Genomic DNA, 26,462 nt, shown 5'->3' on the forward strand with positions numbered 1-26,462 from the left:
AAATACAGAAAAGTCCAGGGCTTATTTGCAAAATTAGCATTATTCCCGAATTAAAACAAATAGAAATTATGACTGGATAAGGCGTGCTAATGTGGCATTGCCATGCGGGCTAAATCGCTGAGGTGGTCGGCTTATGTAGGCGAAGACGTGGCTTGACTTACCGACTAGGATTAAGTGGCCACATGGCATCATGCGATTGCACACTGAAAAGGTATGCAAAGCTTCTAATCGTGGCCATCCAAAATAGATCTAACGGTCGAGGGCAAGGGGGGCTTATTCGACCGGCTCCAGAGAGGAAGGCGGCGGTGGATAGCTCGGGCGCGGCGGCGTTGTCGCCGGAGAGGTGGCGGACCTCATCGCCGGACACGGGGGTCAACGGCGAGTGGCGGCGAAGGAAGAAGGGGACAAGGGGAGTCCGTTTTAGCACTTACCTCGGGTGGAAAGTCAGTCGGCGGCGGGGTAGACGGCGACGGCCTCGGGTGAGCTACAAGGAGGGAGTTCTGATGGCCAAAACGCGTCGGCGAAGACACCAGTGGGCGCAGTAGGCGTGGAGATGCTCAGGGGCGAAGTTTGGCCGAGCGGCTATGGCGACAGCGGAGGAGCTCGAGATGGCGTGAATTTTAGATGGGAAACCGAGGGGACTTATGTAGGCGGGCACGCGGCTACGGATAACCTCGAGTTGGTTGGGATTAGGACTCGGGGGAGGAGGGGAAAGGCGCGTGGCGCACGGTGCTGCTCGAGTCCGGTTCGGCTGCGGGAGGAAGAAGGAGGCGGGAGCACTAGCGCACGGGCGGAGGCGGGTTTTCGGCCTGGGCACCAACGGCAAAAGTGGCTGCGCTGCTGGATCATGGCCTCCGGCCGGCCCAGGCAGGAAGGCGGTGGAGACGGGCTGGCGCTCGGCCCGGGAAGGAGGGAGGCCGATCAGCTCAGCCCATGAGGAAGATTTGGTTGGGTTGCCAAGGGAAATGAAAAGGAGAAAAAGAGAGGAAAAAAAAGAAGCCCAAGGAAGAAAAGAGGTTTTTCTTTTTAGGAAAAATTTTGCAAACTTTTCCAAAAACTTAAATGGCGAGCCTCGGGGTTTTCAAAACTTATTTTTCGCACAATAAAAACCTTAATGCAGCTTTTCCGATATGAATGCAAACAATCTATAATATAGCCTAGGTTAATTTCTAGCTTTTAGAAAATAATTTTTTTCTCCTAAGATTTTGAGGCAAAGACTAATAGCCTATTCTAAGGAAAATAATATTTATTACTATTTCTAAAAAGTTGAAAACTAGGGTGTAACATGTTTTCAAGTGAGCTATTTCGTAAAGTCTTTCTTTAGTGGGGTATATGGATAATCAGAGATTGGTGGAGAGAAGATACAATTCTTGTATAGGATATATGTGATATCATGTGATGAAAAATTGATAAACGCAAGAGTGGCGTAATTGTGAAATTTGTAGAAGACCAAAGTGATTTAATATTTCATATGATTATAATATTAATAATATGTTACTTGATATGCTCATTGTAGCATAGTTATGTATGTGAGGATGATGCTTGTGGTAGCCTAATAATTTTTGTGTTTTTGATATGTGGAATAATTTTGTGTAAGTGGTGTTGTATGGATTGATGTGAGTCAAGTTTGTAAAACTTATGCTCGGATCAATTATTGGTTTTATTCATATGCAAGGGTCGTTCTGAGAGCGAATATAGTCGGTAACAAGATCAAGACTAAATTCAAAGAGGAATTAGGGTCAAAACGGTTAAACAGTCATGTGAAACATTCGAGTTAAAAAATAGTGCATGTGAAGATAATCACATTATTAGACGTATATTAGAGATAGACGAACTATAATGTGGTTAAGAGATTTGTACCGTAAGACTGTGTCCAACGGTTTTTCTTTAGAGGCTAAAATCCCTTCACGACGGGATTTTCGTTCCCTTTAGCGCTCCAACGGATTCCCTTCATGATTCCCGTTGCGAAGGGATTCCCAGGGTCATTCCCTCTAGCACGGGATTCTCTCTCTTTTCCCTTCGTGATTCTCTACAAAAGGAAGTTGTTGGAGATGAAAGGAAATAAAAGGAATGAAAATGGAGAAGAGAATCGGAAAGGAAACAAAATGAAGAGAATATTGTTAGGGACAATCTAAGACGGAGTCTACGGTGCGAAGCGTCGTAGGATGGCGTGAAAGAATTTATTCTAAGCATGCTATGTACGATAGAATAAAGAAAAGGGAAATCAATGGTCCTCGGAGTACTTGTTTTCCACACGCATGTGCTTGTTGCCGTGGGGCTGTGTAGTGAGCTGGAGGCAGCTCGGCCCGTGGTGGCAGCATGTGGAGCTAGAATAAATCTTTTTTATTTTTATATTTTTTAACTTAAATAATTGAATAAATAGACTCCAAATAAAAAAATTCTAACAATAGACGTTAACCGTAGCCCTCTCAAAGGGCGATAAGTATGTCACAGTAGCACAGACAAATCTTACCGCCCTCTCATTAGTCGGTTAGTTCTTACCGAGGAGAGGATGGGTAGCCCTATTATAAACAGTGTCCCGTGATGAACAGTACTTAATGATTAATTTTCTACTTTCTCTGTATAAAAGAGTGTTTTTCTGTTACTCTAAAAATTCTAGAACTTCCTGTACGTGTTTCATAATCTATGTGAAATCTATTTTAATTAGATTAAAAAAGCCTATGTAAAATTTAAACTAAAGTTCTAAAAAAAATCTATTTTATAACTTCTAGCAATTGTTAGGGTATCAAATAAATTCTCAAAAATCTGAAATAATTCACTAATATTTTTCTTATGTAATAGATTAATTTTTAAAATTATTTTCAGCCCTAGTTTTATATATGTTTAAATTCAAATTGACTTAAAAGAATAATATCACATGAAATTATAAAAATACATATAAATTGAGCATTACGAAGGAACTCATTTTTTCACCATATAACCTAGTACTAAAAATAATTTTAGAAATTATTTCATTACATAAAAATAATATTAGCAAATTTTTCTAGATTTTTAGCAATTTATTTGATGCCTAACAATTACTATAAGTTATAAAAGTAGACTTTTTTAGTATTTTAGCTTAAATTCTACATAGAATTTTAGTTGAACCCAATTAAAATAGGTTGCATATGAATTATGAAATACGTAAACAAAATTTAGAATTTTTAGAACAACATAAGATCACTGTTTTAAATATAGAAGGTAGAAGTGGAAATTAAACGTTAAGTATTGTTCATCACATAGCACTGTTCATAACGCAGGTTATCGCTCTCTCAACCGGCGGTAAGACCTAACCGTCCAATAAGAGAACGGTAAAACCTGTCCGTACCACTGTGGTATGTTTATCGCTTTTTAAGAGGGCTATAGCTCTTTTATAAGGTGGTAGGTATTTATTATTGTAAATTTTTTCGTTCAAAGTTTATTTATTTAATTATTTAAGTTAGGAAATATAAAAAAACTTGCAGAGGCTTGCGAGCTGCTGGACCGAAGAAGCCTAGTGGCCTGGCGCGGGTGCTGTGCAGGCCGGCAGGGAAGGCGACGTGGCCCAATCGGCAACGACTGAGGAGTCCGTGTTGGACTGGTTGCTGGTCAACAATAAATAGGGATTTGTCGATCGGGAACAATACTTAGAAGAACAGAGAAAACCGATCTATTTTGTAGAGAGGAAAATTAGGGTTTCGTGAGGAAATTTTTAGGGATGTTTTGTAATGTATCTTGTGAACCCATTCGTATAACAAAAATTAAATTCTTTTGAGTTTTGTTCGTGTTCATTGCTTTCATCGTTTTGCGATGATTTTCGATGGATCATTCACAATTTGCATTAGTTTGTTCCATTAAAAATCATCCTAAGATATCATGGTAACTCTTTGAGAATTATGATTGTTCAAATTTTTGTAACTCTTAAGATATTTACAGTTAATCTATTTTCATCATAATCTGTCACTGTGTTTTTGCTTTTTTATATCTTTAAATACATAGATCCGATTGATCTTATTTTTATGGGAATAGTTTCGTACGATTGTCTAGTTTCTACAGTAAAAAAGTTTAGAACAATCTAACGGTTTGATCTTTCTCAGCATCGCTTTTAGTAACATAATAGCATTTGTCCTAAACTGAATTTCATGAATCAATTGAATATTTTATTAGAGTGATTTAAAATTAGAATTTAACTTTCGCAATCATTCACCCATTTTGATCGGATCTTTTGCACATATTCGATCCTACAATATGGGTTTGCTAGGATCGGTGGTGCTGTTATTTCCTTGGCCTCCACACTGTAGTGACAGTACAATAATGCTCTTGTCTCCTTGGCCACCACCAAAGCAAAGAAGTGATAGGATGTTCAGTTCTCTGGAAGGTGCAAAATCAGTTCAACGGAGGGCAGAACATGCTGTCACTGCAGTTCTCTTAACAGCAGACCAAGGTGAAGTGATATGTGCAATGTGCTCACACTTGGTTCAATTGAGCTAATTGTTTGGTCAATGAAAACTGGTCGATTATTGGATATACTTAGTCCCACAGCTGTGAATAAGGGTGGGCTTAATTCTCTTGATGCTTTGGTTCTTGATCTTGCATGGTGCACTCTAGTACAGACACATCTGGATGTTTTCAAGCTCGGCAACAACAAGAGTTCAAAAATTCTTGGTTTATGGTGTCGGTTTGAGGGCAAACTGAGTTTCAAGGGGGAGAGGGAGAGAATGTCACGGACTGGGCCGTAGATTGAGCTTTCGGCTGGGATGCAAGGGGCCAAGGGTGCCCACTCTGCAGGGAGCTGCATATATAAAGCAAGCACACGCACGGGAGACATCATCGATGAACAAACAGAAGCTTCTTCCTCCTCCGGCTATCTTCCTCATTGCTGCTCCTCTAATCCCATCCCCTTCTGTTCCTCTGTTCCCAGTTCCTCTTCTTCTACCTAAACTAGGACTCCATTTCTTCCTCAAATGTATACCTGACTTGTTGAACTCGTTGGAATACACACTATAGCTGTCGGTTGGATTGATTTGGTGTTCTTGTGAGTCGATTGATGTGTTGGATTGAGCGGGATCGTGACAAGAAGGCAAGGACAATTTACGGAGCAACTGCTTTTAATTCAATCGAGAGAATAATGGGCGTGTATCAACTTTAAAACCAAACCAGGTTTTGGTACTCCAGAGCTGTAGACCCAACAGTTTCCTGAAAAGGAAATAAATAAAGCAAATTCTCTTCCTCTGAGAAGGGACAAACGAAGTGGCAGTGTGGCACACTGAACGAAGCCAAATGCCAATTCACTAGCCTGTAATGTTCCGGGTCTCAGAGCCCCTGCTCTTCCAATAGGTAAAATTATTATCTGGCAGCACATGCATCAAGAACCACGATACGTAACATGCAAGCTGGGAATCAGCCATCGAACATCAGTGGAGTGCCGACAAACAATTGGACGTTACACGGTAGAATCACATAGAAATTCAGAAATAGCACACCACTAACATAGAATTAGAGATACTAGATTTACTTTACTCATTCCAAGGAGAGAAGAACTTCAGAAGCCGAACGCCGAGAGAACAACGGCACAGGTGAAAGCAAGCGTCAGGAGGGACGTCGTCGCCGGCACCGGCAGCGCCGCCGCGCCGTTCTTCGTGTTGTGAGGCCTCGCCGCGGCGCCCCCACCCCCACCTGTAGCTGCGCTTGTGCCGCCACCGCCGACGCTGCCACCCTTGTGCCCTATGGCCATCCTCCTGGGACGCTTGGTCTCCACCACGCTCACCCCATGCTGTTTGAGGATCAGCCCATGCCCAAGCTTCCTGGGGCTCTGGATCTGCAGGATCTCCTTCTTGCCTTCAATAAGTTCAGTTCATGAACAAATCAAACAGTTTCTCAGGGACATTTAATTCTCCGGAAGACGATTAGTGCAGTCATGGCAAATGATGACACACCAAGAACAAAAAGGACAACTGACCATGCAATTCTTGAACTTGGAGATGTGGCCGGAGATGATGGTCTGCAGAGATCCTGGTGCTTGTTTCAGCTGCACACCATGAGCCCTGGGAAGCAAGGGTGAGGAGGAAGAGGAGGGAGAGGCCAAGGATGCCTTTCTTCATCTTGAGATGGACTGATCACGAAAGCTTCAGCTCTGATGTGGAGTTTCTGTCTGTGGAGACTCCTCTTATAAATCCAGCAGAGTTGGTGCTAAGATAAGACCAGCAAGTAATCAGGAAAGATGACACCTATGATATGCCTTTGTGCTTTTTCTGGGAGCAGACATTCTGAAAAGATTGGGGAACCATGTGAAGTGGAAGTGCTCTTTTGTTCTTGTTACTCACTCCTGGATTCTGTAAATCAGGATTAATGGCATAGTTCAGGTCCAATGGGACCTGAATAAGCCGATAAGATTGCTGATTTTGGCAGTCTCATGCATGCAACATTTGTCGAGGGTTAAGCTCTGACAATATTTCTGGGGTGTACTTGACGACGAACGCGTGATCAATGTTTTTGGTGGATGTGTATGTCGAAGAAAACTCAAAAACACGAAGAATTGTCCAAGTTCAGATCTCCCGTAGGATAACAACCCTACAACTTATATATTTTCTTGTGGCTTGGAAGAACTTGTTCCAGAAAATGAGTCCCTATCTTTTAAAGTCTAATCCTTCTCCCTTTATATAGTAGGAAGAGAGTGATACAAACAAACAGATCATGTCAAACCCTGAGACTGGCCTAATACAAAAGGAGCCAACTACTCCTAGCCTATGATGACGAAAGGTAGGCAGGTTCTCGCTACCCTGGTCGATGACGAAGGGTATGCCTTATCCTGTCACCATGCACTGCACGCTCACCTGTGAGGCTGTCTGAGTGGATGACATTAAATGAGATCTAGACGAGTTAGGTGAGTACCCGTCCCGCGACCAGCCCTTGCTGATCGCAAGATTTCCTTCTACGATCAAGGGACTGGTCGCGCGAGGTCTGTTTGATCGCACGATGGGGTCACGGTCTTGATAATATCAACTATCAGCTGGCATTTGCCGGTGTGGACCCCCTTAATAGGATACCCTCTTACTCTTTACATCGACAGTAGCCCCCAAACTCCTTCATAGATGTGGGAGACTGAGTGGTTTGCCCCATGGTTATGGTCGGGCCTAATCGCACCACTTGGACCCTAGGAGGACATAAATTCACTTGGGGAGTGGTCGTCAACGCGGTCCACTTTCGTGGTCGGCTCAAGAAACTGCATCCCAACGGGAGGTTAAACTACAAAGAGAGAGAGAGAACGTGGGAGAGAAAAAAAGGCGGACATGAGAGATAGGAACATTGATTACCATAGGACACAAGGGAATCTCGGTTCCCCATGTGCGACTTTTTGAATTTTGAACGGACTAGTCCCCACGACAGTTGAGATACTATAGCGGTCCTATAAATGGAGCATCAATGGCTCCCCACAGATCCTTTCATCATGTCCCGTAGCCTCCAAGATTTCCTTCCATCGCCACCCGTGCTCCAGCTGCAAAGCTTTTTCCCTTCATCGCCGCCCATGCTCCTGCCGCAACCTCCTTCTCGCTCTAAGCCTCTGACCACGCCTGCTGAAGACTTCGCTGATCAGCACATTCAAGAAGCAGTGGTCGAGTGTAAACATAAGTTCATAGTCCAGCGAGAGATCCTGAAGAGCGATCTTCGAGATGTGCTAGCCCTACCACTACTTAGTCGTGTGTGGTCTTAGGCTAGCCAAGTGATACTCGACCAGCTCACCCTTGCACGGGTTTGCGACCTATTTCTTTGACCAGCTTGTCGAGAGAAGCTACTTGCAGCTCAGAGAGGCGTAGAGCAAATGACAAGGGAGGATGACTAGCGACGGGCGTATTTCTATGACCGCCTAAGCCGGACATTGACCTCATATGATTTGCTACCTCGGGCTGCATGTGTTTAGATCTACCCTACTCCTAGAGACACCATGAGTGGCCATGTTGAATGGCTCTTGACAGCTTCCGAGGAAGTGGGTGTGCATGAGCAAAAGCTTTGCAGTAACATCGGTGACCACCTACATGCAGCCGCATCCCATAGCGCATGTATTGCTTTTTCCTGCGTCAGCGAGCACTTGCCCAACCTTGACCTTGCTCCGGCGATCTCCAAAGGCTTCGTCGGCATTCGGAAGGCCACAGAGGAGCTTTGTGACCTTGCGGGCTCATTTCGCTTTGCAGCACAATCTCCAATATGGTATGTTTGGTTTGACCCGCTAAGAGGTATCTTTGGATCCTAGAGATACTGGGATCAAAATCGTAAGAACCAACCCCCGGGCATAACCCGAGAGGTTATTTTGTAATAAAAGGACATGTCTTTAAATAAATCATTCATGTGTTCATGCGGTGAGTGGGTTCTGAGTGACCGCTACGTTTGGGGGGTACCACGGCTTTCCGTGCTGCTTGCTAGTTAGGTTTGTGGTGACTAGGACAACCCTTAGCATGATGAGCCCTTTGGTGGCAACCAGCGCTCGACCCGATCTAGAACTTGTGGCTTCGCGATGACCAGCACCCAACCTGAGCTCAATTAGCGCTCGACAAGCCCTTTAGTGGCGACCAACGCTCGAACCGAGCTCGACCATCATTCAATGAGTTCTTGAAATTGTGCGAGCAGCTTCCTAAATCCCCCCTCCCTAAATGATTTATTGCTTACCATAATGAGCGAATAGGTCACAAAGGAATCCTAAGTTGTAACATAGCCCCCTACCGTTTGGTTGGCAGAAAAAGCTACTGACCAGGCGATCAAGTTTTTGAATCAGAAAAACTCACAATCCGTCGAGAGACCATTATTATCTAGAAAATCCTACAAAATAGAGAGTCTGGTTTTTTAATCAGAAAAACTTACAAGCTATGTTCCACGCTCGTCTAGAAAATGCTGCAAAATAGATAAATAGGCTCATCTTAGAGAAACCCTATATGTAGAACTTGCGCAATTAGGCTATATTTCAGGAGCTGTGCAATTCACGTACATCCTCCATAGTTAGCTTGATCGCACTAGGTCGGGTAACATCAACAACTTTGTAGGGTCTCTCCCATTTAGGGGGAGAGTTTATTCTGTCATGCCTCATTTTGGATTTCTCTAAGGGCAAGGTCGTCTATGACTAGTGTCCGCTCCCGTACCTTGTGGTCGTGATAACATCTGAGGCTTTGCTGATATCATGCTGCTCGAATTAGAGCATGATCGCATAACTCTTCGATCAGTCTTATATCATCCTCCCATCGTGCCATCTAGTCGTCGTCCGAGTAATTGGTCACTCAAGGAGACTGAAGGGCAATCTCCAAGGGAAGCATTGCTTTCGTGCCAAAGAGCAGGAAGAAGGAGTTTTGATCATAGCCCTACTAGGTGTCGTTCACAGCGACCCGAGTACTGTGGGGAGCTTGTCCACCCAACATCTTGAATAGCTCTTAAGCCGATCAAAGACCCGGGTTTTAATCCTATGCAGTATCATCTCATTTGCCCTTTCGACCTGTCCATTGCTTTGGGGGTGCGCCACTGACGTATAGCAAACATTGGTACCTATCTCTTTGCCATAGTCTTGGGAAACGCTACTGGCGAATAGAGTTTTGTTATTCGTAATTATGCGGTTTGGACTTCCAAACTGCACTACCAACCCATGTATGAACTTGATCGCTACTGCAGCGGTGATCTTTCTGACGGGCTTAGCTTCAATCCACTTAGTGAATTTGTCGACGGCCACGAATAGGAACTCAAAACCGCCAAGGGCTTTAGGGAATGGTCAAACGATATCGAGCTTCCAGACAGCGAAAGACCAAGAGAGTGGTATGGTTTGCAGTGCTTGGGCTGATAGATTGGTATGTCGGCCATGGTACTGACATGACTCGCACAATTTCACCAGCTCGCAAGCATCCTAGAGGGTTGTGGGGAAATAGAATCCTTGCAGAAATACTTTTCCGACCAGAATACGATATGAAGCGTGACTACCACATATACATCCGTGGATAGCAGAGAGCATTGTGCTCCCCTCTTCCTGAGCGATGTGTTTCAGTAAAAGGTCTTACCCCCTCTGTGGTAAAGACGTCCCACTACCAGGGAGTATTCGCAGGCTTGCCACGTGACCCTCTCTACTGATGCATCATCATCATGGACTACTTGACTATGAAGGTATGCCAAGATTTGATCCATCCAGGTTGTATCGGAATCAAGCAAGGCGACCACATGATGGACGCCAAAAGTCAACCGCACCAAAGGAGACATTGCCTCAAAAGGTGTTGCTTTTGGTGCTCCATTTCCAAGCAGAGCATCCCCTTCACCTTGGCCAAAGACCATGGTAGATGGTTGTGTGAGTCTTTCTTCAAAGACTCCGACGGGAACAGTTTCGTGAGAAGAAGCTAAATGTACCAGCTCATCAGCGAAAGTTGTCCTTGAGATGGACATGCTTGACCTCGAAACTGATAAAGCATCGCTCCACCTTTCTCATTTCGGCAAGGTATGCTGCCATTGTCCGATTAGAGGATTGAAACTCCTTATGGACTAAGTTTACGACCAGTAGCGAGTCCCCTATCACTAGCAGGCATTTATCCCAAGCGCGGAGGCTACTCGCATTTAGGACAAGAGGCCCTCATATTCCGCGATATTGTTAGTGTTTGGAAAACATAATTGAACTATGTACCTGAGGATGTTGCCAGTCGGTGAGGTCAGGACCACTCCAGCCCACGCTCTCTTTAGCGTGAATGACCCATCAAAGTGCATGCTCCAGTGCCCATCCGTCTCTGGTCGTTGTTCTTTCTCAGGCTCAAAGAACGACCATTTAGCCACAAAATCAACCAGCGTCTGGGACTTGATAGCCATTCGGGGGACAAAAAGAATATCGAACTCCCTAAGCTCTATTGCCCACTTTGCTGTTATTACTACCGCATCCCTATTGTGGAGAATTTATCTAATCATGAGGAAGGAGATTACCTTGATTTTGTGGGCCTAAAAGTAGTGTCCGAGCTTGCGAGAAGCCATCAACACGACGCATGTAACTTCTGAGCCTATGGATACCGAGCTTTCGCATCGTGTAGGACCTCACTGACATAGTATACTGGTCACTGAAGACCTTCTCGTTTGAGGATTGCGCTCACGACCTATGGGGTAGCTGCAACATAGAGCAAGAGCTCCTCGTCTGGTCAAGGAGCGGTCAGTACAGGAGGGGAAGAGATGTACCTTTTGAGGTCCTGGAAGGTCGTTTCTGCTTCTGTCGTTCACAAGAAGTGGTCGCTTTTCTTCAAGAGCTTGAAGAGCATTATCCCTTTTTCTCCCAGCCTCGAGATGAACTTGCTCAAAGCCGTCACACACCCTGTTAGTTTCTGGATTTCCTTTAACCTGTTCGGGGATCTCATCTGGTCGATGGCTCTGATCTTACCAGGGTTTGCCTCCATTCCTCGGTTAGACACGAGAAACCCGAGCAACTTCCCTGATGAGACTCCAAATGTGCATTCCTTCAGGTTCAGGTTCAGCTTCATGCAATATTTCCAAAGGTTGTCAAACGTTCCCTTGAGGTCCGTGACCAGGTCGTCCTTGGTCCTACTTTTCACGACCACATCATCAACATATACCTTGACATTCCTACCGAGCTATGGTCGTAGAACAAGCTAAATACAACGCTAGTAACTGGCATCGACGCTTTTCAAACGAAAAGGCATTTTCACATAGCAAAAGACCTTGAAAGGTGTTACAAAAGCCATGTTCTCCTCATCTTCTGTATACATGCTAATAGATATGTCCTATGAGCGACTAGGCCGATCTTTTTTTATATGTTTTGGCCACGTCCGTTTCTCAAAAGCACAACTTTCCGATTGGACTCCGTCTGGTCTATCCTTTTTATTCAAAAAAAGATCTGATGTACCCCGAATGGGTATATAAGAATCTTAACAGGTTGCTGCATGTGGTTGAGTCAACAATTTGGTCTATCCAGGGTAGAGAGAAGAGATCTTTTGGACATGCCTTGTTGAGGTCGGTGAAGTCGACACACATCCTCCACTTACCATTGGGTTTTCGGACCACGACTAAGTTAGCCAACCACTCTAGGTACTACACCTCTCGGATAAAGCCTACGTCCAAGAGCTTATTGATCTCCTCACGAAGTGCTTCTTTTTGGTCGGGTGCGAACCAACGAGCCTTTTGCTTTACTGGTCGCACCAACAACTTGGGCTCGATCATATCCCTAGGGACTCCGGGCATAACAGACGGACTCCACGAAAAGTCGTCCGCGTTCTCCCAGAGGAAAGTGACCGGAAGAGAGGCTTGTAGTGAGACCTTAGTTTGGTGGCTTTATCCATTTGAGATTTTGGTGGCTTAAGGGTTACGATCAGGTGCCGTCCAGGAGCTATAGTCTAGGTGAATGCTCCAACTGAATTAGGGGTGTCATTTATAGTATAAATGCCACAAGATAAAAATCTCTTGTGCCAAGTTTGCTCTCTCTATCATCTTTACGTTTTCATATTACCTTTTTGTAATTTATCTTTGTATTTTTACATTTATAGAGTAGTTTGCTATGATTGACTATAGGTTGTAAACATTTGAACGTTAGAATAGACACATTAGATTAAGCTAAAACATATTTAGATAGAATTTGATATATATTTATCTTGTAAATTTTTTTAAGCCGATTATTTTAAGTGTCATAATATATCCTCTTTTGGGATGTCACTCATCGTTTCAGAGGGACATATGGCATTGCAATGAGCAGATTTGCTGGCTTTTATGCATTTGTTGGGTGCAGATTTTTCATAGTGCTCCATGGACCATGGCCCTTTGCCGGATCTCGTCCACAATATGGCAGCTGTAACCTTTAAAGTCAGCCAACAGGTTTTCATCTTTTTTCAGTGACAAGTCCAAAATCCAAACAGGAGAAACACTGTCCAGTTTTTTTTCTTGGGACATGTAGTGTTCACTGGATAGTAATGCAGATCGAGAACAGAAATAAAAGGAGACCACATGCCTATAATACATATTTTCCAGGAAGCATACAAGAAAATTTGGGTGGTCCAGGTTCGGAATAATTGACAGCTTGATGCAAAAAAACAATAAAAAAAGTTTTTTGTGGACTGAAATTTAAGCTCTCCATCGCCTACCTAGTCCATAAAATATATTGTGAAGCACTCCACAGGGTCCTCAAATCATTTCTGTTACAAACTATATGTGCTCAGAAAAAAACATAAAAGATTGTAAACAGACAGACAAATCCCAACGGACTGAAAGGTAATGTGAGATCTATCCACAAAAGTACGCACCATATCTTGTGCACATGAACATGATAGGTAACGGCAACGAGTGATCACAAACAGTTGCAGTAAAAGGCCAGAAAGATGACACCCATGATCCATAGATGCCTTGAATCAGCATCGAATAAGCAAACCATGGTACGTGAGAACAGTTTATGCCATTATTCCAGGATCAACCAAGGCACAGAGGTCTAACAATAAGACAAATGGACCATAAGTTTCGCACACATAAGTCCTCATACAAAACATCCATTTAGTTTCAGACACAGGGATCAAAACATCAGCTATGTTCTCAGAACCAAAGAGAGGAGCGTAGAGAGGCACCAGATTTCTCGCAAGTATCCATATACAATGAATTAAACAAAGCCATAGCTTATTGTGAATAGCTTTACAAATAGCTGGAGCAGAATCAACGGTATTTTATATTTGCGAATGAAACAAATAAAACAGTACAAAGCATTTACAGTTATTGTTATTATTTGTACGCACATACGCACAATTTATAATAAATAGTACTAGTCATGGTTCATAGGGAGCACCTGAGGTGACCCTTGAGGCTACTTTATATCTGAAATACATTAGTCTGGAACCTTTCGTCGTATAATTGCCAGTGCCCGTACCTACCCATGTGGAAGGAGGACCTAGGTATGTAGATGTTGGGCTTCACTAGCTTCTCCAGATTCTTCAAGTTAGCAGCAGCTTGATCTATTCCCCTGCTCGTCAAATTTGCGCAGCCAAACAGGTCCAGAACCTCCAGTTCCTTGCATCCTCCTGGGATTGAGTTGAGGCCAACAGCAGTAAGCTTCGAGAACCTTAGCTCGAGATGTTTCAGCTTTGGCATGAACTTGGATATCGTAATGGCTTCCCTGTCACCATCCTGGGGACATTCTCTTAGATAATCCTCGGGAACTATACCAACATGCTCGGATGGGTCGATCCAGTTGAATATGTTCCGCTTGAAGACCATGAGGTTCTGGCAGCTCTGACCAATCACCTCTAGTGACTTGTATGAAACCTCATAGCAGTTGCTGATGTCCAATTCTGTAAGCATAGGGCAGCATGCTCCAACAGTAATCATCGATCGATCAGTTACACCCGGGCTAGTTTTGATGGAAAGTATACTGAGGTTTTTAGACCTGCACAATAACTCTCTCAGTGATACTTCTAATCCAAATGAAGAGATGGAGCCAGAGTTACTGACTCATAATGACATGCAAATACCAAGCAAAGAGATAGCACCAGAGTGACTCACTAATGATGTCATTTAAATTCCATACAAATAGATGGCACTAAGAATTAATTTAGATATATGGACCTGAACAGCATCTTTCGTTCAATGTTACTGACGCAACTTTCCCAACAACAATAGTAAACAAACTAGGACATATGTTAAACTGAGAACAGTCAATCTAAAATAGCTAGTGAAGCATAATTTGAGCTACCTAACGTAGAAATCAAATAAAAGGGTGTATGATGCTTCTCACAAAACACAACAGCTCAGGCAAGGTTAAGAGAATATTTTCTGTCAGCTAAGGCAATATCAGGTTAGTAATTAAAAAAAAAAACACAAGACCAATATTCAAACAACATAGTAAGTGCATCCATTACAAATGTTTGATGAACATCTTATTAAAGAAAGATAAGGCAAAACATGCACGGAAACAGATACCACTGCATTTACACGATAAGCTGAATAACATATTTATATGCTGTTCGTTTCATTGTGAATCAGTAATAACAATTTTATGTGGTAAATCTAGGTACTTTTCTGTGTATTGAAAAGGTGAAGGAGGATAAGGGATGCACAAATAAAAGTAAAGCACACCATATTCCAAATGGAACGTAATAAAACACCGGATCCGGATAGCTTCCCAGCTGAGTTCTACCAAGCCTTTTTGGATAGCATCAAGAAAGACCTGATGGAAATGTTTCATGAAATGCATGCTGGGAACCTCCCGATATATAGCCTAAATTTCAGTGTAATTACGCTGCTGCCAAAAATTAATGAAGCTTGTCGCATCCAACAGTATAGATCGATCTGTCTACTAAATGTCAGCTTCAAAGTGTTCACTAAGGTGGTCACCAACAGAATCAATAGTGATACGGACCATATAATCCGTCCCACACAAACGACGTTCACACATGGAAGAAATATCCTAGAAGGGGTGATCATTCTTCACGAGACATTACACGAACTCCATCGAAAAATGATGAACAATGTAATACTCAAAATTAACTTTGAGAAAGCCTGCGACAAAGTAAAATGGTCATTCTTGCTATAGTGAAAGGCTTCTCACCTAAATAGTGCATATGGGTTGAAAGCTTCATTTCCAGGGAGAGCGTAGCAATAAAAGTCAATGAAGAAACGGGCCATTACTTCCAAACAAAAAAAGGTCAAGGCGACCCTCTCTCTCCGATTATGTTTAACATTGTGACAAATATGTTAGCAGTACTGATTGAGAGGGCTAAAAATGCAGGCCAAGTCAAAGAAGTTGTACTCCATTCGGTCGAAAGTGGGCTATTCATAGATGATGATCTGGAAAAGGCTAAGAACACGAAGCTCTTGCTTTGTGCATTTGAGCAACTCTCAGGGTTAAAATAGACTTCCATAAAAGTTAAATATTTTGCTTTGGAGCGGCTCAAGACAAGACCAATCAATATGCTAAAATATTTGGAGATGCAATGGGTGAGTTACCCTTGCGGTACCTAGGAATCCCAATTCACTATCCAAAACTCAGACACTCTGATTGAAAAGGAGTAGAAGAATGAATAAAAAAAAACTGAGCAGCTAGAAGGCTAAGTACTTAACTACGGTTGGCAGACTGGTACTTCTTAATTCAGTATTTAGTAGCCTACCCACCTATATATGCCCTTTTTCCAAATCCCACGTAGGGTTCTAAAAAAGATCAATTATCTGCGATCAAGATTCTATTCGCAAAATGATAGTTACAAAAAGCACTGCTTAGCAAAATGGAAAATCCTGTGTAAACCCAAAGACATAGGTGGACCAGTGATAAAGGACCTTAATATCTGATGGAAACTTGCGTAACCGAACAAAATGGTGGGCCTTCGGAACCCGGATGAGATCCAAAGGCTTAGTGGAAATACACATAAGCTAGGGAACTGTGCACTGTAATTAATGTCCTCTCCTTTTTTATTACAGCGCCACCCTTATTTATAGGTCGTACCCGACCATTCTCCGTCACTATATACAATAATACTCCTCTAACTGCCACATTCCTAGATATTCGCGGGTATTTTGGTACTATCTTAAGCACGTCTGTCCTATTTACAATCATGCCATTCTCGGTCTTCAGTTGCTAGCGACGATCCTCCCTTCGCCTGGGCTCCCCGAAGGTCCATGGCTGATGGCACCTTCGGCACACCTTCGATCGACTTCCTCATGGCACCTTGCGATGGTCCTCGATCGACTTCCGAAGACCTGCCGAATGCTTCGCCTACGACGACACCTTCGACGCCCCTGCGGTCATTCCCCCCCCACACGAAGCTCAACGAAGACCTTCGATCACCTTTCGAAGGCTCGACACAGGCATCCCCGATCGCCGAGCGTCCGCAAGGTACCTGTAGAGTCCAAAGGGTTACTGCAACATCACAAATCCACAACAGTCATACTCTTGTCAGTAAACACTACCGCAGAGGCCTTCGACCTTGCATCCTAAGGGGCCTATGAGACCATCCCCCAACAGTAGCCCCCCACGAGCAAGACTCTTATTCTATGGGCCGAACAAGTGAACTAGATGGTACCAACGAGCGCAATCCCCTTCTGCCTGTCAAAGGACTCGTGCCCTACGGTTTACCTTCGGCCCAGGAGACCATCTTGCACACTCGGAGGGTCTAACTTTTTCGTAACGGTTCAAATCTCGAGGTGTTGGTTATGACTCTTTTCTTAACTACCATAAAGTTCACGGTTCGGATCCTGAACCGACGCCTCTTCAACTAACAACAACAACAACAACAAAGCCTTTCAGTCCCAAACAAGTTGGGGTAGGCTAGAGATGAAACCCATAAGATCTTGCAAGTCTAGTCATGACTCTGGCACGTGGATAGCTAACTTCCACGCACCCCTGTCCATGGCTAGTTCTTTGGTGATATTCCAGTCTTTCAGATCCCTCTTTACAGACTCCTCCCATGTCAAGTTTGGTCTACCTCGACCTCTCTTGACATTATCCGCATGCTTTATTCTTCCGCTATGTACAGGCGCTTCTGAGGTCCTGCGTTGTATATACCCAAACCATCTCAAACGATGTTGGACAAGCTTCTCTTCAATTGGTGCTACACCAACTCTATCACGTATGTCATCATTCCGAACCCGATCCTTTCTTGTGTGGGCACACATCCATCTCAGCATGCGCATCTCCACTACACTCAACCGTTGGACATGTTGACTTTTAGTTGGCCAACATTCTGCGCCATACAACATCGCAGGTCTAATTGCCGACCTATAGAACCTGCCTTTTAACTTCTGTGGTACTCTTGTCGCAGAGGACGCCGGAAGCTTGACGCCACTTCATCCATCCGGCTTTGATTCGATGGCTCACATCTTCATCGATTTCACCATCCTTCTGCAGCATCGACCCCAAATATCGAAAGGTATCCTTCTGAGGTATCACCTGCCCGTCAAGGCAAACCTCATCCTCCTCGTGCCTAGTAGTACTAAAATAGTAGTACTAAAATCGCACCTCATGTACTCAGTTTAGTTCTACTAAGCCTAAAACCCTTCGACTCCAAGGTCTGTCTCCACAGCTCCAACTTTCCATTTACCCACGTCCGACTATCGTCGACTAGCACCACATCATCTGCAAAGAGCATACACCATGGGATATCACCTTGTATATCCCTTGTGACCTCATCCATCACCAAAGCAAAAAGATAAGGGCTCAAAGCTGACCCTTGGTGCAGTCCTATTCTAATTGGAAAATCATTGGTGTCACCATCGCTTGCCTCTTCAACTAACTTAAAAGTTTTTTTTTCGGTTACGACTCTTGTCTTAACTGCCATAAAGGAGACAGTTTGGATCCCGAATTGACGTCTCTTCAACTGACTTCAAAGTTTCAACCGCTATATATATCACCCCGCGGGTCATTTTCACCGTAAACTCTCCTACTTCAAGCCTGCGCCCACAGCTTTTCACGCTTTGTACGAAGGCATACTTAACCTTCGCAGTCTTGACCCTTCAGGAAAAAAGCCAGACAGCCTAACCTGATGGCTCCCAAGAGCAAGCCTGGCAAGCTAAAGACATACTGGATTGGTAAGTCAAAGGTTGACAAAGAAGTTTTGGCCGATTTAAAGAGATAAGGCCTGATAAGCGACGTGTCAAAGGTCAAGCTTCTTAAAGATCAAGAGACTCTGGAGCTAGGAGATAATGAGGCGATTGTCTTCGCGGATTATTTCAGAGTTGGACTTCGCCTACCATGGGACGAGATGGTGGCGAAGGTCCTCAAAATTTTTGAGGGTTTTCTCCATGACACCAACCGCCATCGTTCGGCTCAGTCTCTTTGCATGGGCAACGAAGTCAAAAGGAGTGAAGGCATCGGCAAGGGCCTTCGTTGCTGCTCACCAGGTTCACCATCAGCTGAAGCATGTCTTTGTTGACAACATGCAGTCCGAATCTCACTACGGTTGTGCGAACTTTACCTACCGAGGAGGTCTGGCCACGCCTGTTGTAGCTTATAAGAACAAACGGCCGAAGGATTGGATGCAGTGGTGGTTCTACCATAAGGTAGACAACAAGGACTACCTTGTGTTGAAGTGCCAGGAGCTCAAGGTAAATCGCGCCCCGGACGTGATGATTAAGGGCGCCCGGTAGGAGGCCTTCAAAGCCTTCACAAGGTGTTCAAAGCATCTGAGCACCCGTGATTTTGTTGAGTTCCTTGCCGCAAGTATCTGGTTGCTCAGCGAAGGGTGGATCCCGTCATTCGGGCCGAAAGGACCAGAAGGACTTTGCCATCCCCAGTTTGATTTCACGGGAAAACTTGGTATGTACCCTAGCCTGTTTTTCCTTGGCCTTCACTTTGTTATTTTTCCTTATTCGCTTGTGGTTTGCAACAGCTGTAACAATTACCGAGGTGGAAGCCGAAACACGCTTCCTCCTAGGAAATGTTACCGTGGCCAAAGGCCAAGCCTGTGCTGAACTAGGCCTTGGTCATCAGCTCAATAGGGTCTTTGAGTTTCAAGGCCTCAGCTATGGAGATAGGCTGAAGGCCTACGATCAATCGACTGAAGCTGTTGATGGGGCGAATGATGCCCGAGGCAAGGGAAAGAGGAAAGCTAGGAGCCCTTTGGCCCGCGCGAACCCTCTAGCCAGCGGGACCAAAAAGTTGAAGATCGGTGTACCAAAGAAGTTTGCTTGCGGTGGCGCAATGGAAGACCTCGATGCCGCGATGGAGGCCAAGAGTCCTGGAGGCCCTAACGCTATAGTCGCAATAGAGACACCTCTCTGGCAAGCGCCTTCGAAGGGTGCGATGGAGCTGGCCATCGCCTCCCCAAGACAGGCCATATCTACCGCGACAGTCGTGCTTGCCCCTCTCTTCGACACCGATGACGACGAAAATTCTCCAGAGGCCAAGCTCCAGGACACAAGGACGGGCGAAGGGGCCAGCTCGGCAGACCAAAGACACAGAGTCGTCCAACACCTCAAGCTCGTACTCCAACTCCTCCAAAAGTCTGCCCAAAGAGGAGGAAAATGCCTCACCGCACCCACGTTACGATGGAGGCAAAAAACTTATGTCCCTTGGCACCTCTAGCAATGCCAGGGTTATCAATGCCGAAGCATTGTGGGTGACTTCGTTTGAGCCGAGCTTCGGAGAGGTTAAGGATGCAAAGAGCATATCCGACAGCTTTGTCCTTCCCGAGCTCGAAATTCAGCTATCTGGGAAAACAACCTCCGACCTTCTAGACGCCTTCGACTTCACGACCGCCAAGGAACTTTGAGTTATTATTAAATTTCCCTTCGACTTGATCTTTTTGGGCCCACTGTTTATAATGATTTACGCTTCGCATGTATGCTTATCTCGCGTGCCCTGCACAGACACGCCGAGCAATTCGAAGCTCGCGCCAAAGGGGCTGAGGAACTGCGGGTCCTGCTAGAACAAAGAGCTGAAAAGGCCAAAGCCAATACGAGAGAATTTCTCCGACAGGCAAGAGATGTCGAACAGAGGTCACAAGATCTGGAAAAAGAGGTGGCAACCCTTCGCTCGAGCACACAAGATCTGGAAAAGGAGGTGACCCTTCGCCAATGTGTTAGAACTTCAGACTGAAAATGAACGCCTCACCAAGGTGTTGCTCGAGACGAAACAATTTGCTTGCGATGCTGTTTGGGAGAAAGTACAAGTTCTGGAGCCGAAGGCAACCATGGCCAATGAAGCTATCGGCAAGACTCTTGAAGGCCTGGGTGCTTCGGTTGTTCCTCCTATCCTCGAGCAAGCTAAGCTAGATGGTCTTCTCGGGTGGATTGCAAGTCTTATGGAAGTCTTCAGCAAGCAACTCACCTGTATGGCAACTTCTGCGCCATGATCTATAAAAACGAGTCAAAGTGGATTGACCCACAAGTCGAAGCCTTATCCAGTCTTTGGAACTGATAGGGTCTGACCACCATAAAGCACTACAAAGCTCTTCGTTCTGCTACTCGCCGAATGTGAGTACCGCGACAGTGTCGAAAGCGTCGAAGGCCTCCGCCAAAGCCTTCACCAACAACTACTGGTTCAAGTACGAGCGTGGCCTCGCTCTTCAGGAGGCAGAGAACAACCGCTGAAAAGTGAGTTACTCCTTGCTATGCTTTAGCATCTTTTCATCATCATTTTTTATTTAACCGTAACTTCTTTTTGCTGTAGGCTGAAGCGAAGGCCATGAACGCTTCGGCCATCGCAGGAAGCTCTACACAGCCCACTCCGGCGTCTACCCCTTTGCGAGAGGCGAATGAAGCTCCAGATGTATGTCCGAAGTAGGCATGAGCGAGGGTTTACTTAGTTGTGATTGAAACATTTCAGAACTTTGTAATATATCTACGCTTAATTTCTCCTTTAAACATTTTGACAATCTTCGCTTACTGTGCAGGTCCTCCCTGGGAATCATTCCGTCTTCACCATCCTCACATTCAATTTGAGCAGTATTGGCGAGCGAAGGCCAAGATCTATGACGCAAGAAACGCTTGTTCAAAAGCGTTTTGGGAGTCATTTTTCCCTTCGAACCTAGAGATTTGAAGAGCCGAAAGGGAAATACGTAGGATAGAGCGCGGAGAATTTGCCCCTCCAATAGGTCTTCTCGAGCCGAAGCCTGAGCCTTTTGAAGAAACGTATGACACCGCTTTGCTTCGGCATTTTTGTTACCAGCGACGAGTTCAACCATCACAAGTGGTTATATTTGTCGAAGGTGAGAGTGATCAGCATGCATTTTCGGCCGATACTTCTTTAGATAGCTATGTCGAGTCTCCGCTGGACCTAACAAAACCTTTTGTTGCAAGTCAATGTATTGCTTTCCAATTTGCCCGTAGTCAAATGTACAAAGACATTGTAGATCCTGACATCGATGAATTTGCCGAATAATTTTTGTCAATATTTGTTGTTCTTTTTCTATGTGCCTTCGACCAGAATTTTTAGCCGTAGGAACCTTCAGCTGCAACGTCCTCCCAACTTTTAAAGCCGTAGGGACCTTCGGCTTTAATTGTGTAGCTGAGAGTTGCTTCGACATATTTGTGATGTATTTCGATCATGTCTAGTGGACCGTTGCCTCAGCGTGAACCAACTAGCCGAAAGGGTGCGCTTAACATCGCAATTGCTATCAAAGTTGAATTTTTTCTTTGCATAGTACTCATAATGACTCGGTAACATTTTGACTTCGTTTAAATCGAAGCTCATAGCCCCCGCTTGGGTTTGGCTCCATAGCCATTCAGCCTTCGCCTCAAGATTGGGGGACACTTCGGCTTTTTATTTTTAACTCTAGAGATGCACGACATCTCAAACAAGCAACTTAAAAGGTGCTTGGCCTTCCAGAAAATGAAATCACATAACAATCAATGTACACTTCAACGTGTATACATGAGGATGAATGCCCCGATGCGTTGATATAATGCACGTGGAAAGTAAAACTTCAACACATGCATATAGGAAATATTCTTTTTCATTCAGTTTTTAATTCTCGGGAAGTCTGTTTTGACTTTGGTGTGGGACTAGTATTCTTAGCTCCCGTCTTGCTTATGATCTGAAGGTTCGATTAAGTTTTCGAAGCGAGGACAGGCACTCTTAGCCCTTATCTTTTGTTTTGATTCGAGAGGTGGCTACCTTCATTTAAGGTCTAGCAACACTTCGGCTTTTTTCCTAAGAAGATGCTTAGCCTATACCTGGTTTATGAACACTTCGTCTTTTATCTTTCCAAAAGTTTGTGTTGACTTCGGTGCAGGGCTGGTACTCTTAGCTCCCGTCTTGTTTATAATCCGAAGTTTTAATTGATACTTCGGAGCGAGGGCAAGCACTCTTAGCCCTCGTCTTTTATTTTTAGCCGAGAGTTGCACTACCTCTGTTTAAGATCAAGCAACACTTTGGCTTTTTCCTACGAATGTGTGCCCGTCTTTTAAGTCGATGGGTAAGTTGTCAGGCACACTGACATTCCTTACCTTGACTTTTCTTTGGATAGTTGCGGCTCGCCTTGCTTTGTCGATTGGTGTGCATCCTTCAATCGAAGGCCTATACCACTTCGACGATGAATTGCGCAGTAATTCTATCAAAGCATATGCTTTCTATGGGGTAACTTTTTATAATCACAAGGGTTTACAAAGCTAACTGCCTCGTTAAAAACCTCACACCCTAGTGAAAGATTCCCCCTGTGAGGAAAAGAGTACAACACCTGTGAGTAGCTATATAAGCTACTGATGGAGGAGGGGACTTGGCAAGAATTACTCCGAAATAAATATATGAGAACAAAACCACTTTCGCAAGTTGAAGAAAAACCAAGTGACTCGCACTTCTGGGCCAGACTAATGAAAGTTAAAAGTATCTTATTCCGATATGGTACTTTTGACATAAAGGATAGTTCTGAAATTAGATTTTAGGAGGACATTTGGTTTGGCAACTCACCACTAAGAGTCCAATTTCCTTTACTTTATAATATCGTTCAAAATAAACAGACTCGGTAGCAAAGGCAATGGGTCATTTCCCACAAATATTTCTTTTAGGCGAGACCTGACTGGCACGAAATTGGTCGCGTGGAATGAATTGACGGCACGACTTACCAACATCACTTTATCCAGGGAGTGAGATGAGTTCAAATGGAGTTTAAACTAAACTGAACGGTTCACAATTAGCTCTCTGTACAGGGCCCTGGTTTAAGAGGATGAACCAATCAAGAATAGTCAAATATGGAAATTAAAACTACCATTAAAAATTAAAATCTTCCTTTGGTATTTACACAAGGATGTTCTATTGACAAAGGATAGCCTAAGCAAAAGACAATGACTTAGAGATCAGAAGTGTTACTTTTGCCACAAATCTGAGACAATTAAGCACCTCTTTTTTATTGCAGTTTCGCACGTTCTACATGACTAATAATTCAGGTAGCATTGAATATTTACCAACCATGAAGTTTCCAAAACATATTTGGGAATTGGCTGCAGGGTCTTAATAAAAGTTTGAAAGGATATATACTAGCGACAACATCTATATTTTGTTGGTCTCTATGACTATGCAGGAATGGCATTGTCTTTAACTAGAGGAAATATGTTTCTCCTTCACATGTTAATTTTACTTGTACACACTAGCTTTATTCGTGGTCTGAACTACATCGGCAGGAGCATCGCGAAATGGTTACTATGACATGTAAGCGACTGGGTAAAGCAACTAGAGAACTCTTTACTCGGTTTGGATGGCAATCTAGACTCTGGATCCAAGGCTAAGCAGAATAACCTCCGCTGAGGAGATGTAGTCTTGCTAGACTTTTGATTGATTGTTTTATGTCTCATGTATCTTTTTGTCGTTAATTAGTTTGTGGATGTGTACATCGTAGTTATGCAGAGATCAAAGGTAAACTCTTGTACGTTTGTATCAGCTTGCTTGATGTAATGATGAGAGTTTAATAAAGCTTCATTCTCCAAAAAAAAATGCAACAACATAACCAGAAAAAAGAAATTATAGAATATTGCCATGGTCTTTGATCTGACGTGTAAAAGATTATTCACACCGTTACTTATTAATTTATTATCAGCGCGTTAACCATGATAACTTGGGAAAAGTATATCATTTATGAATACTCTATAGTTGGAAACGCGAAATGAATAGCATATGCACCACACGGGACAACATTAGCTTCAAACTAATCAAAAAAATCTTTTTTTATATGACCTAATCAAAGAATATATGGACCTCTTCCAATTTCAGAGGAGATTAAACTCCGACCGGATACGCAAGGCCCAATCTTGCTCAACCATTTGGGCACATTAGGACACACCGGCCATCAAAGATCCCACGCACCTCTCGGCAGCGAAGGCGAGCGCGTCGTCGGAGCAGTATCGGACGCGTACCTCCCGGAGCTCCCCGGCCGCGAGCGCCGCGGCTGAGCGGAGCATGGCGTCGACGCGGCGCTGGAACGCGGGCGTCCACCACGCGGCGGCGTCAGCGCCGACGGTCGACGCGAACCCGGGCTCGAGGTCGAGCGCCGCGAAGAGCCCGGGGCGGGACCGCGCAGCGTCCCGCCAGGAGCGGCAGCACGCCATGGCGCCGCGCCACAGGTCCTCCAGCGACAGCCGCGAGAACGCCTCCGCCAGGCACACCTGCGTCAGCTCCGACCAGTCCCGCTCCTCCGCCGCCGGCACAGACTCCGCCTCCCCGCCTGCCACGTCGCCGGTCGCCATCTGTGTAGCTAGGGTTCGCTGATTTTTCCCCTTCACTGTTTTGCGTTTTGATTTCGGTGTGAGGATCGAGCGAGTGGAAGGAGCGATCTGCAGTAGTGCGACACGTGGCGGGCCGCAAGAGCTTGGTGGCGTTCATGGTCTCACGAGTACTGTGTGGCCTGTGAGCCAGCAATTTAGCCCGGCCTGGTAAGTCCATGGTTTTCTGCTATCAAAGCCCATGCTTAACGCGGAGGCGCCTCAGCTTTGAGATTCATCTGATTCCAAAAAAGACCTTTAAAAAATCTGCTTAAAAAAACTTCGATACTAGTCCTTCGTCAACCTTTTTTATCTCACCTAGTGTTCTTTTTTTCCCCGCTTAACAACGAAAGATCTTGGGGTTTAGCCTGCGTAGGCAAAAGCAGATGTAGACTGGTTTATATCTAGCTGAGGTATATTGTTGAACATTGTCGAGGATTAGAACTATGGGTCTCACGGTAAACAAGATAGAATGTATGAAGAGAAAATAAAAGGGGATGCTTCTCATACGCCGTGTTACTCCGACATATGTACGATGGAGTAATGTTCACAAAAGCATGGGATGCTTCTTACATAAGTTGTGAATGAATGAGTAAAATGACTCGTAGAAGTTGGGCATGAATGTGGGAATGAAGTGTGGATCCTCTGTTGGCGCGCAGGTCACATATTTATACTTGCGGTCTTGATCATGGTCGAGGTGTCCTTTGGCGAAGCGTTCGTGTCCCTGTGTGGAAGATGTTGATGTCTCTGAGATGGTGTAGAACCGACCTCAAATCATGTGACAGCTGTTACTCGATAACTTCTCGACGTCTAGAAAGACTTATACGTGTTAATTCCCACGTGGTATAGTTTATTAATGATTTTAGTGGGGTTATTTAAGTACATAATGTAAATTAAATTGACCTATTTTGACCGGTCATCAAAGATGTCTTTAGAATATTGATAGTGAGGCTTGGAGCAAGTGCTTTGGTTACTCATAGGGGTTACGGTTTTCCTAGTGGGGCTAGGATCCGCGAGCGTGGATCTAGAAAATTTTGAAAGAGTGCGTCCTTTCTAACATGATATATCATGTATCATATGCACTATATCACAAGTTTAATAAAAATTAAAGTTCAAATTAAGCAAAATGCAATACAAATTGTTAAAAATGTACCAGTTGGTTTTATGGATCAATTTGAGAGTTAACAGCATCAAGTATGAAGTATCAAAGTAAGACAGTATGTAGTAGTATGAAGTATCAAACATTCAAACAAAATTCACTAAAGTCAACCTACATCAAAGTATGAAGTATCAATTTTGAGATCTAAAAATCAAAGTATGAACTATCAAACAAGAGTACAAGACTGAAGAATACATGTACATCACTATTCGTCTAT

General features: G+C 44.2%; 2 protein-coding genes across 2 annotated transcripts; both read right to left on the minus strand.

The window, feature by feature from the left end:
* Window positions 1–5,342: 5,342 nt before the first annotated feature.
* LOC133898358 (uncharacterized) lies at window positions 5,343–6,242 on the minus strand. The gene is made up of 2 exons (XM_062339027.1): window positions 5,939–6,242; window positions 5,343–5,817 (listed from the first exon to the last, which is right to left on the minus strand). The coding sequence occupies exons 1-2, from the start codon at window positions 6,078–6,080 to the stop codon at window positions 5,522–5,524; spliced, it is 438 nt and encodes a 145-aa protein (XP_062195011.1). The 5' UTR covers window positions 6,081–6,242; the 3' UTR covers window positions 5,343–5,521.
* Window positions 6,243–13,542: 7,300 nt separating this feature from the next.
* On the minus strand, window positions 13,543–25,141 carry LOC133898712 (F-box protein SKIP1-like). Its single transcript, XM_062339388.1, has 2 exons — window positions 24,692–25,141; window positions 13,543–14,350 (listed from the first exon to the last, which is right to left on the minus strand). Exons 1-2 carry the CDS (start codon window positions 25,069–25,071, stop codon window positions 13,777–13,779), a joined length of 954 nt encoding a protein of 317 aa, XP_062195372.1. The 5' UTR covers window positions 25,072–25,141; the 3' UTR covers window positions 13,543–13,776.
* Window positions 25,142–26,462: the final 1,321 nt, after the last annotated feature.

Source organism: Phragmites australis, chromosome 18, assembly GCF_958298935.1.
Source record: "Phragmites australis chromosome 18, lpPhrAust1.1, whole genome shotgun sequence".
NCBI lineage: Eukaryota > Viridiplantae > Streptophyta > Magnoliopsida > Poales > Poaceae > Phragmites > Phragmites australis.

Excerpts from the sequence above, each read along its gene's own strand:
- LOC133898358 (XM_062339027.1), bottom strand. The coding sequence starts at position 6,080 with ATGAAGAAAGGCATCCTTGGCCTCTCCCTCCTCTTCCTCCTCACCCTT. Across the intron at positions 5,818-5,938 it reads CCAAGTTCAAGAATTGCATG|GCAAGAAGGAGATCCTGCAG; the intron begins GTCAGTTGTCCT and ends AACTTATTGAAG.
- LOC133898712 (XM_062339388.1), bottom strand. The coding sequence starts at position 25,071 with ATGGCGACCGGCGACGTGGCAGGCGGGGAGGCGGAGTCTGTGCCGGCG. Across the intron at positions 14,351-24,691 it reads CTCGCCTTCGCTGCCGAGAG|GTCTAAAAACCTCAGTATAC; the intron begins GTGCGTGGGATC and ends GTTATTGTGCAG.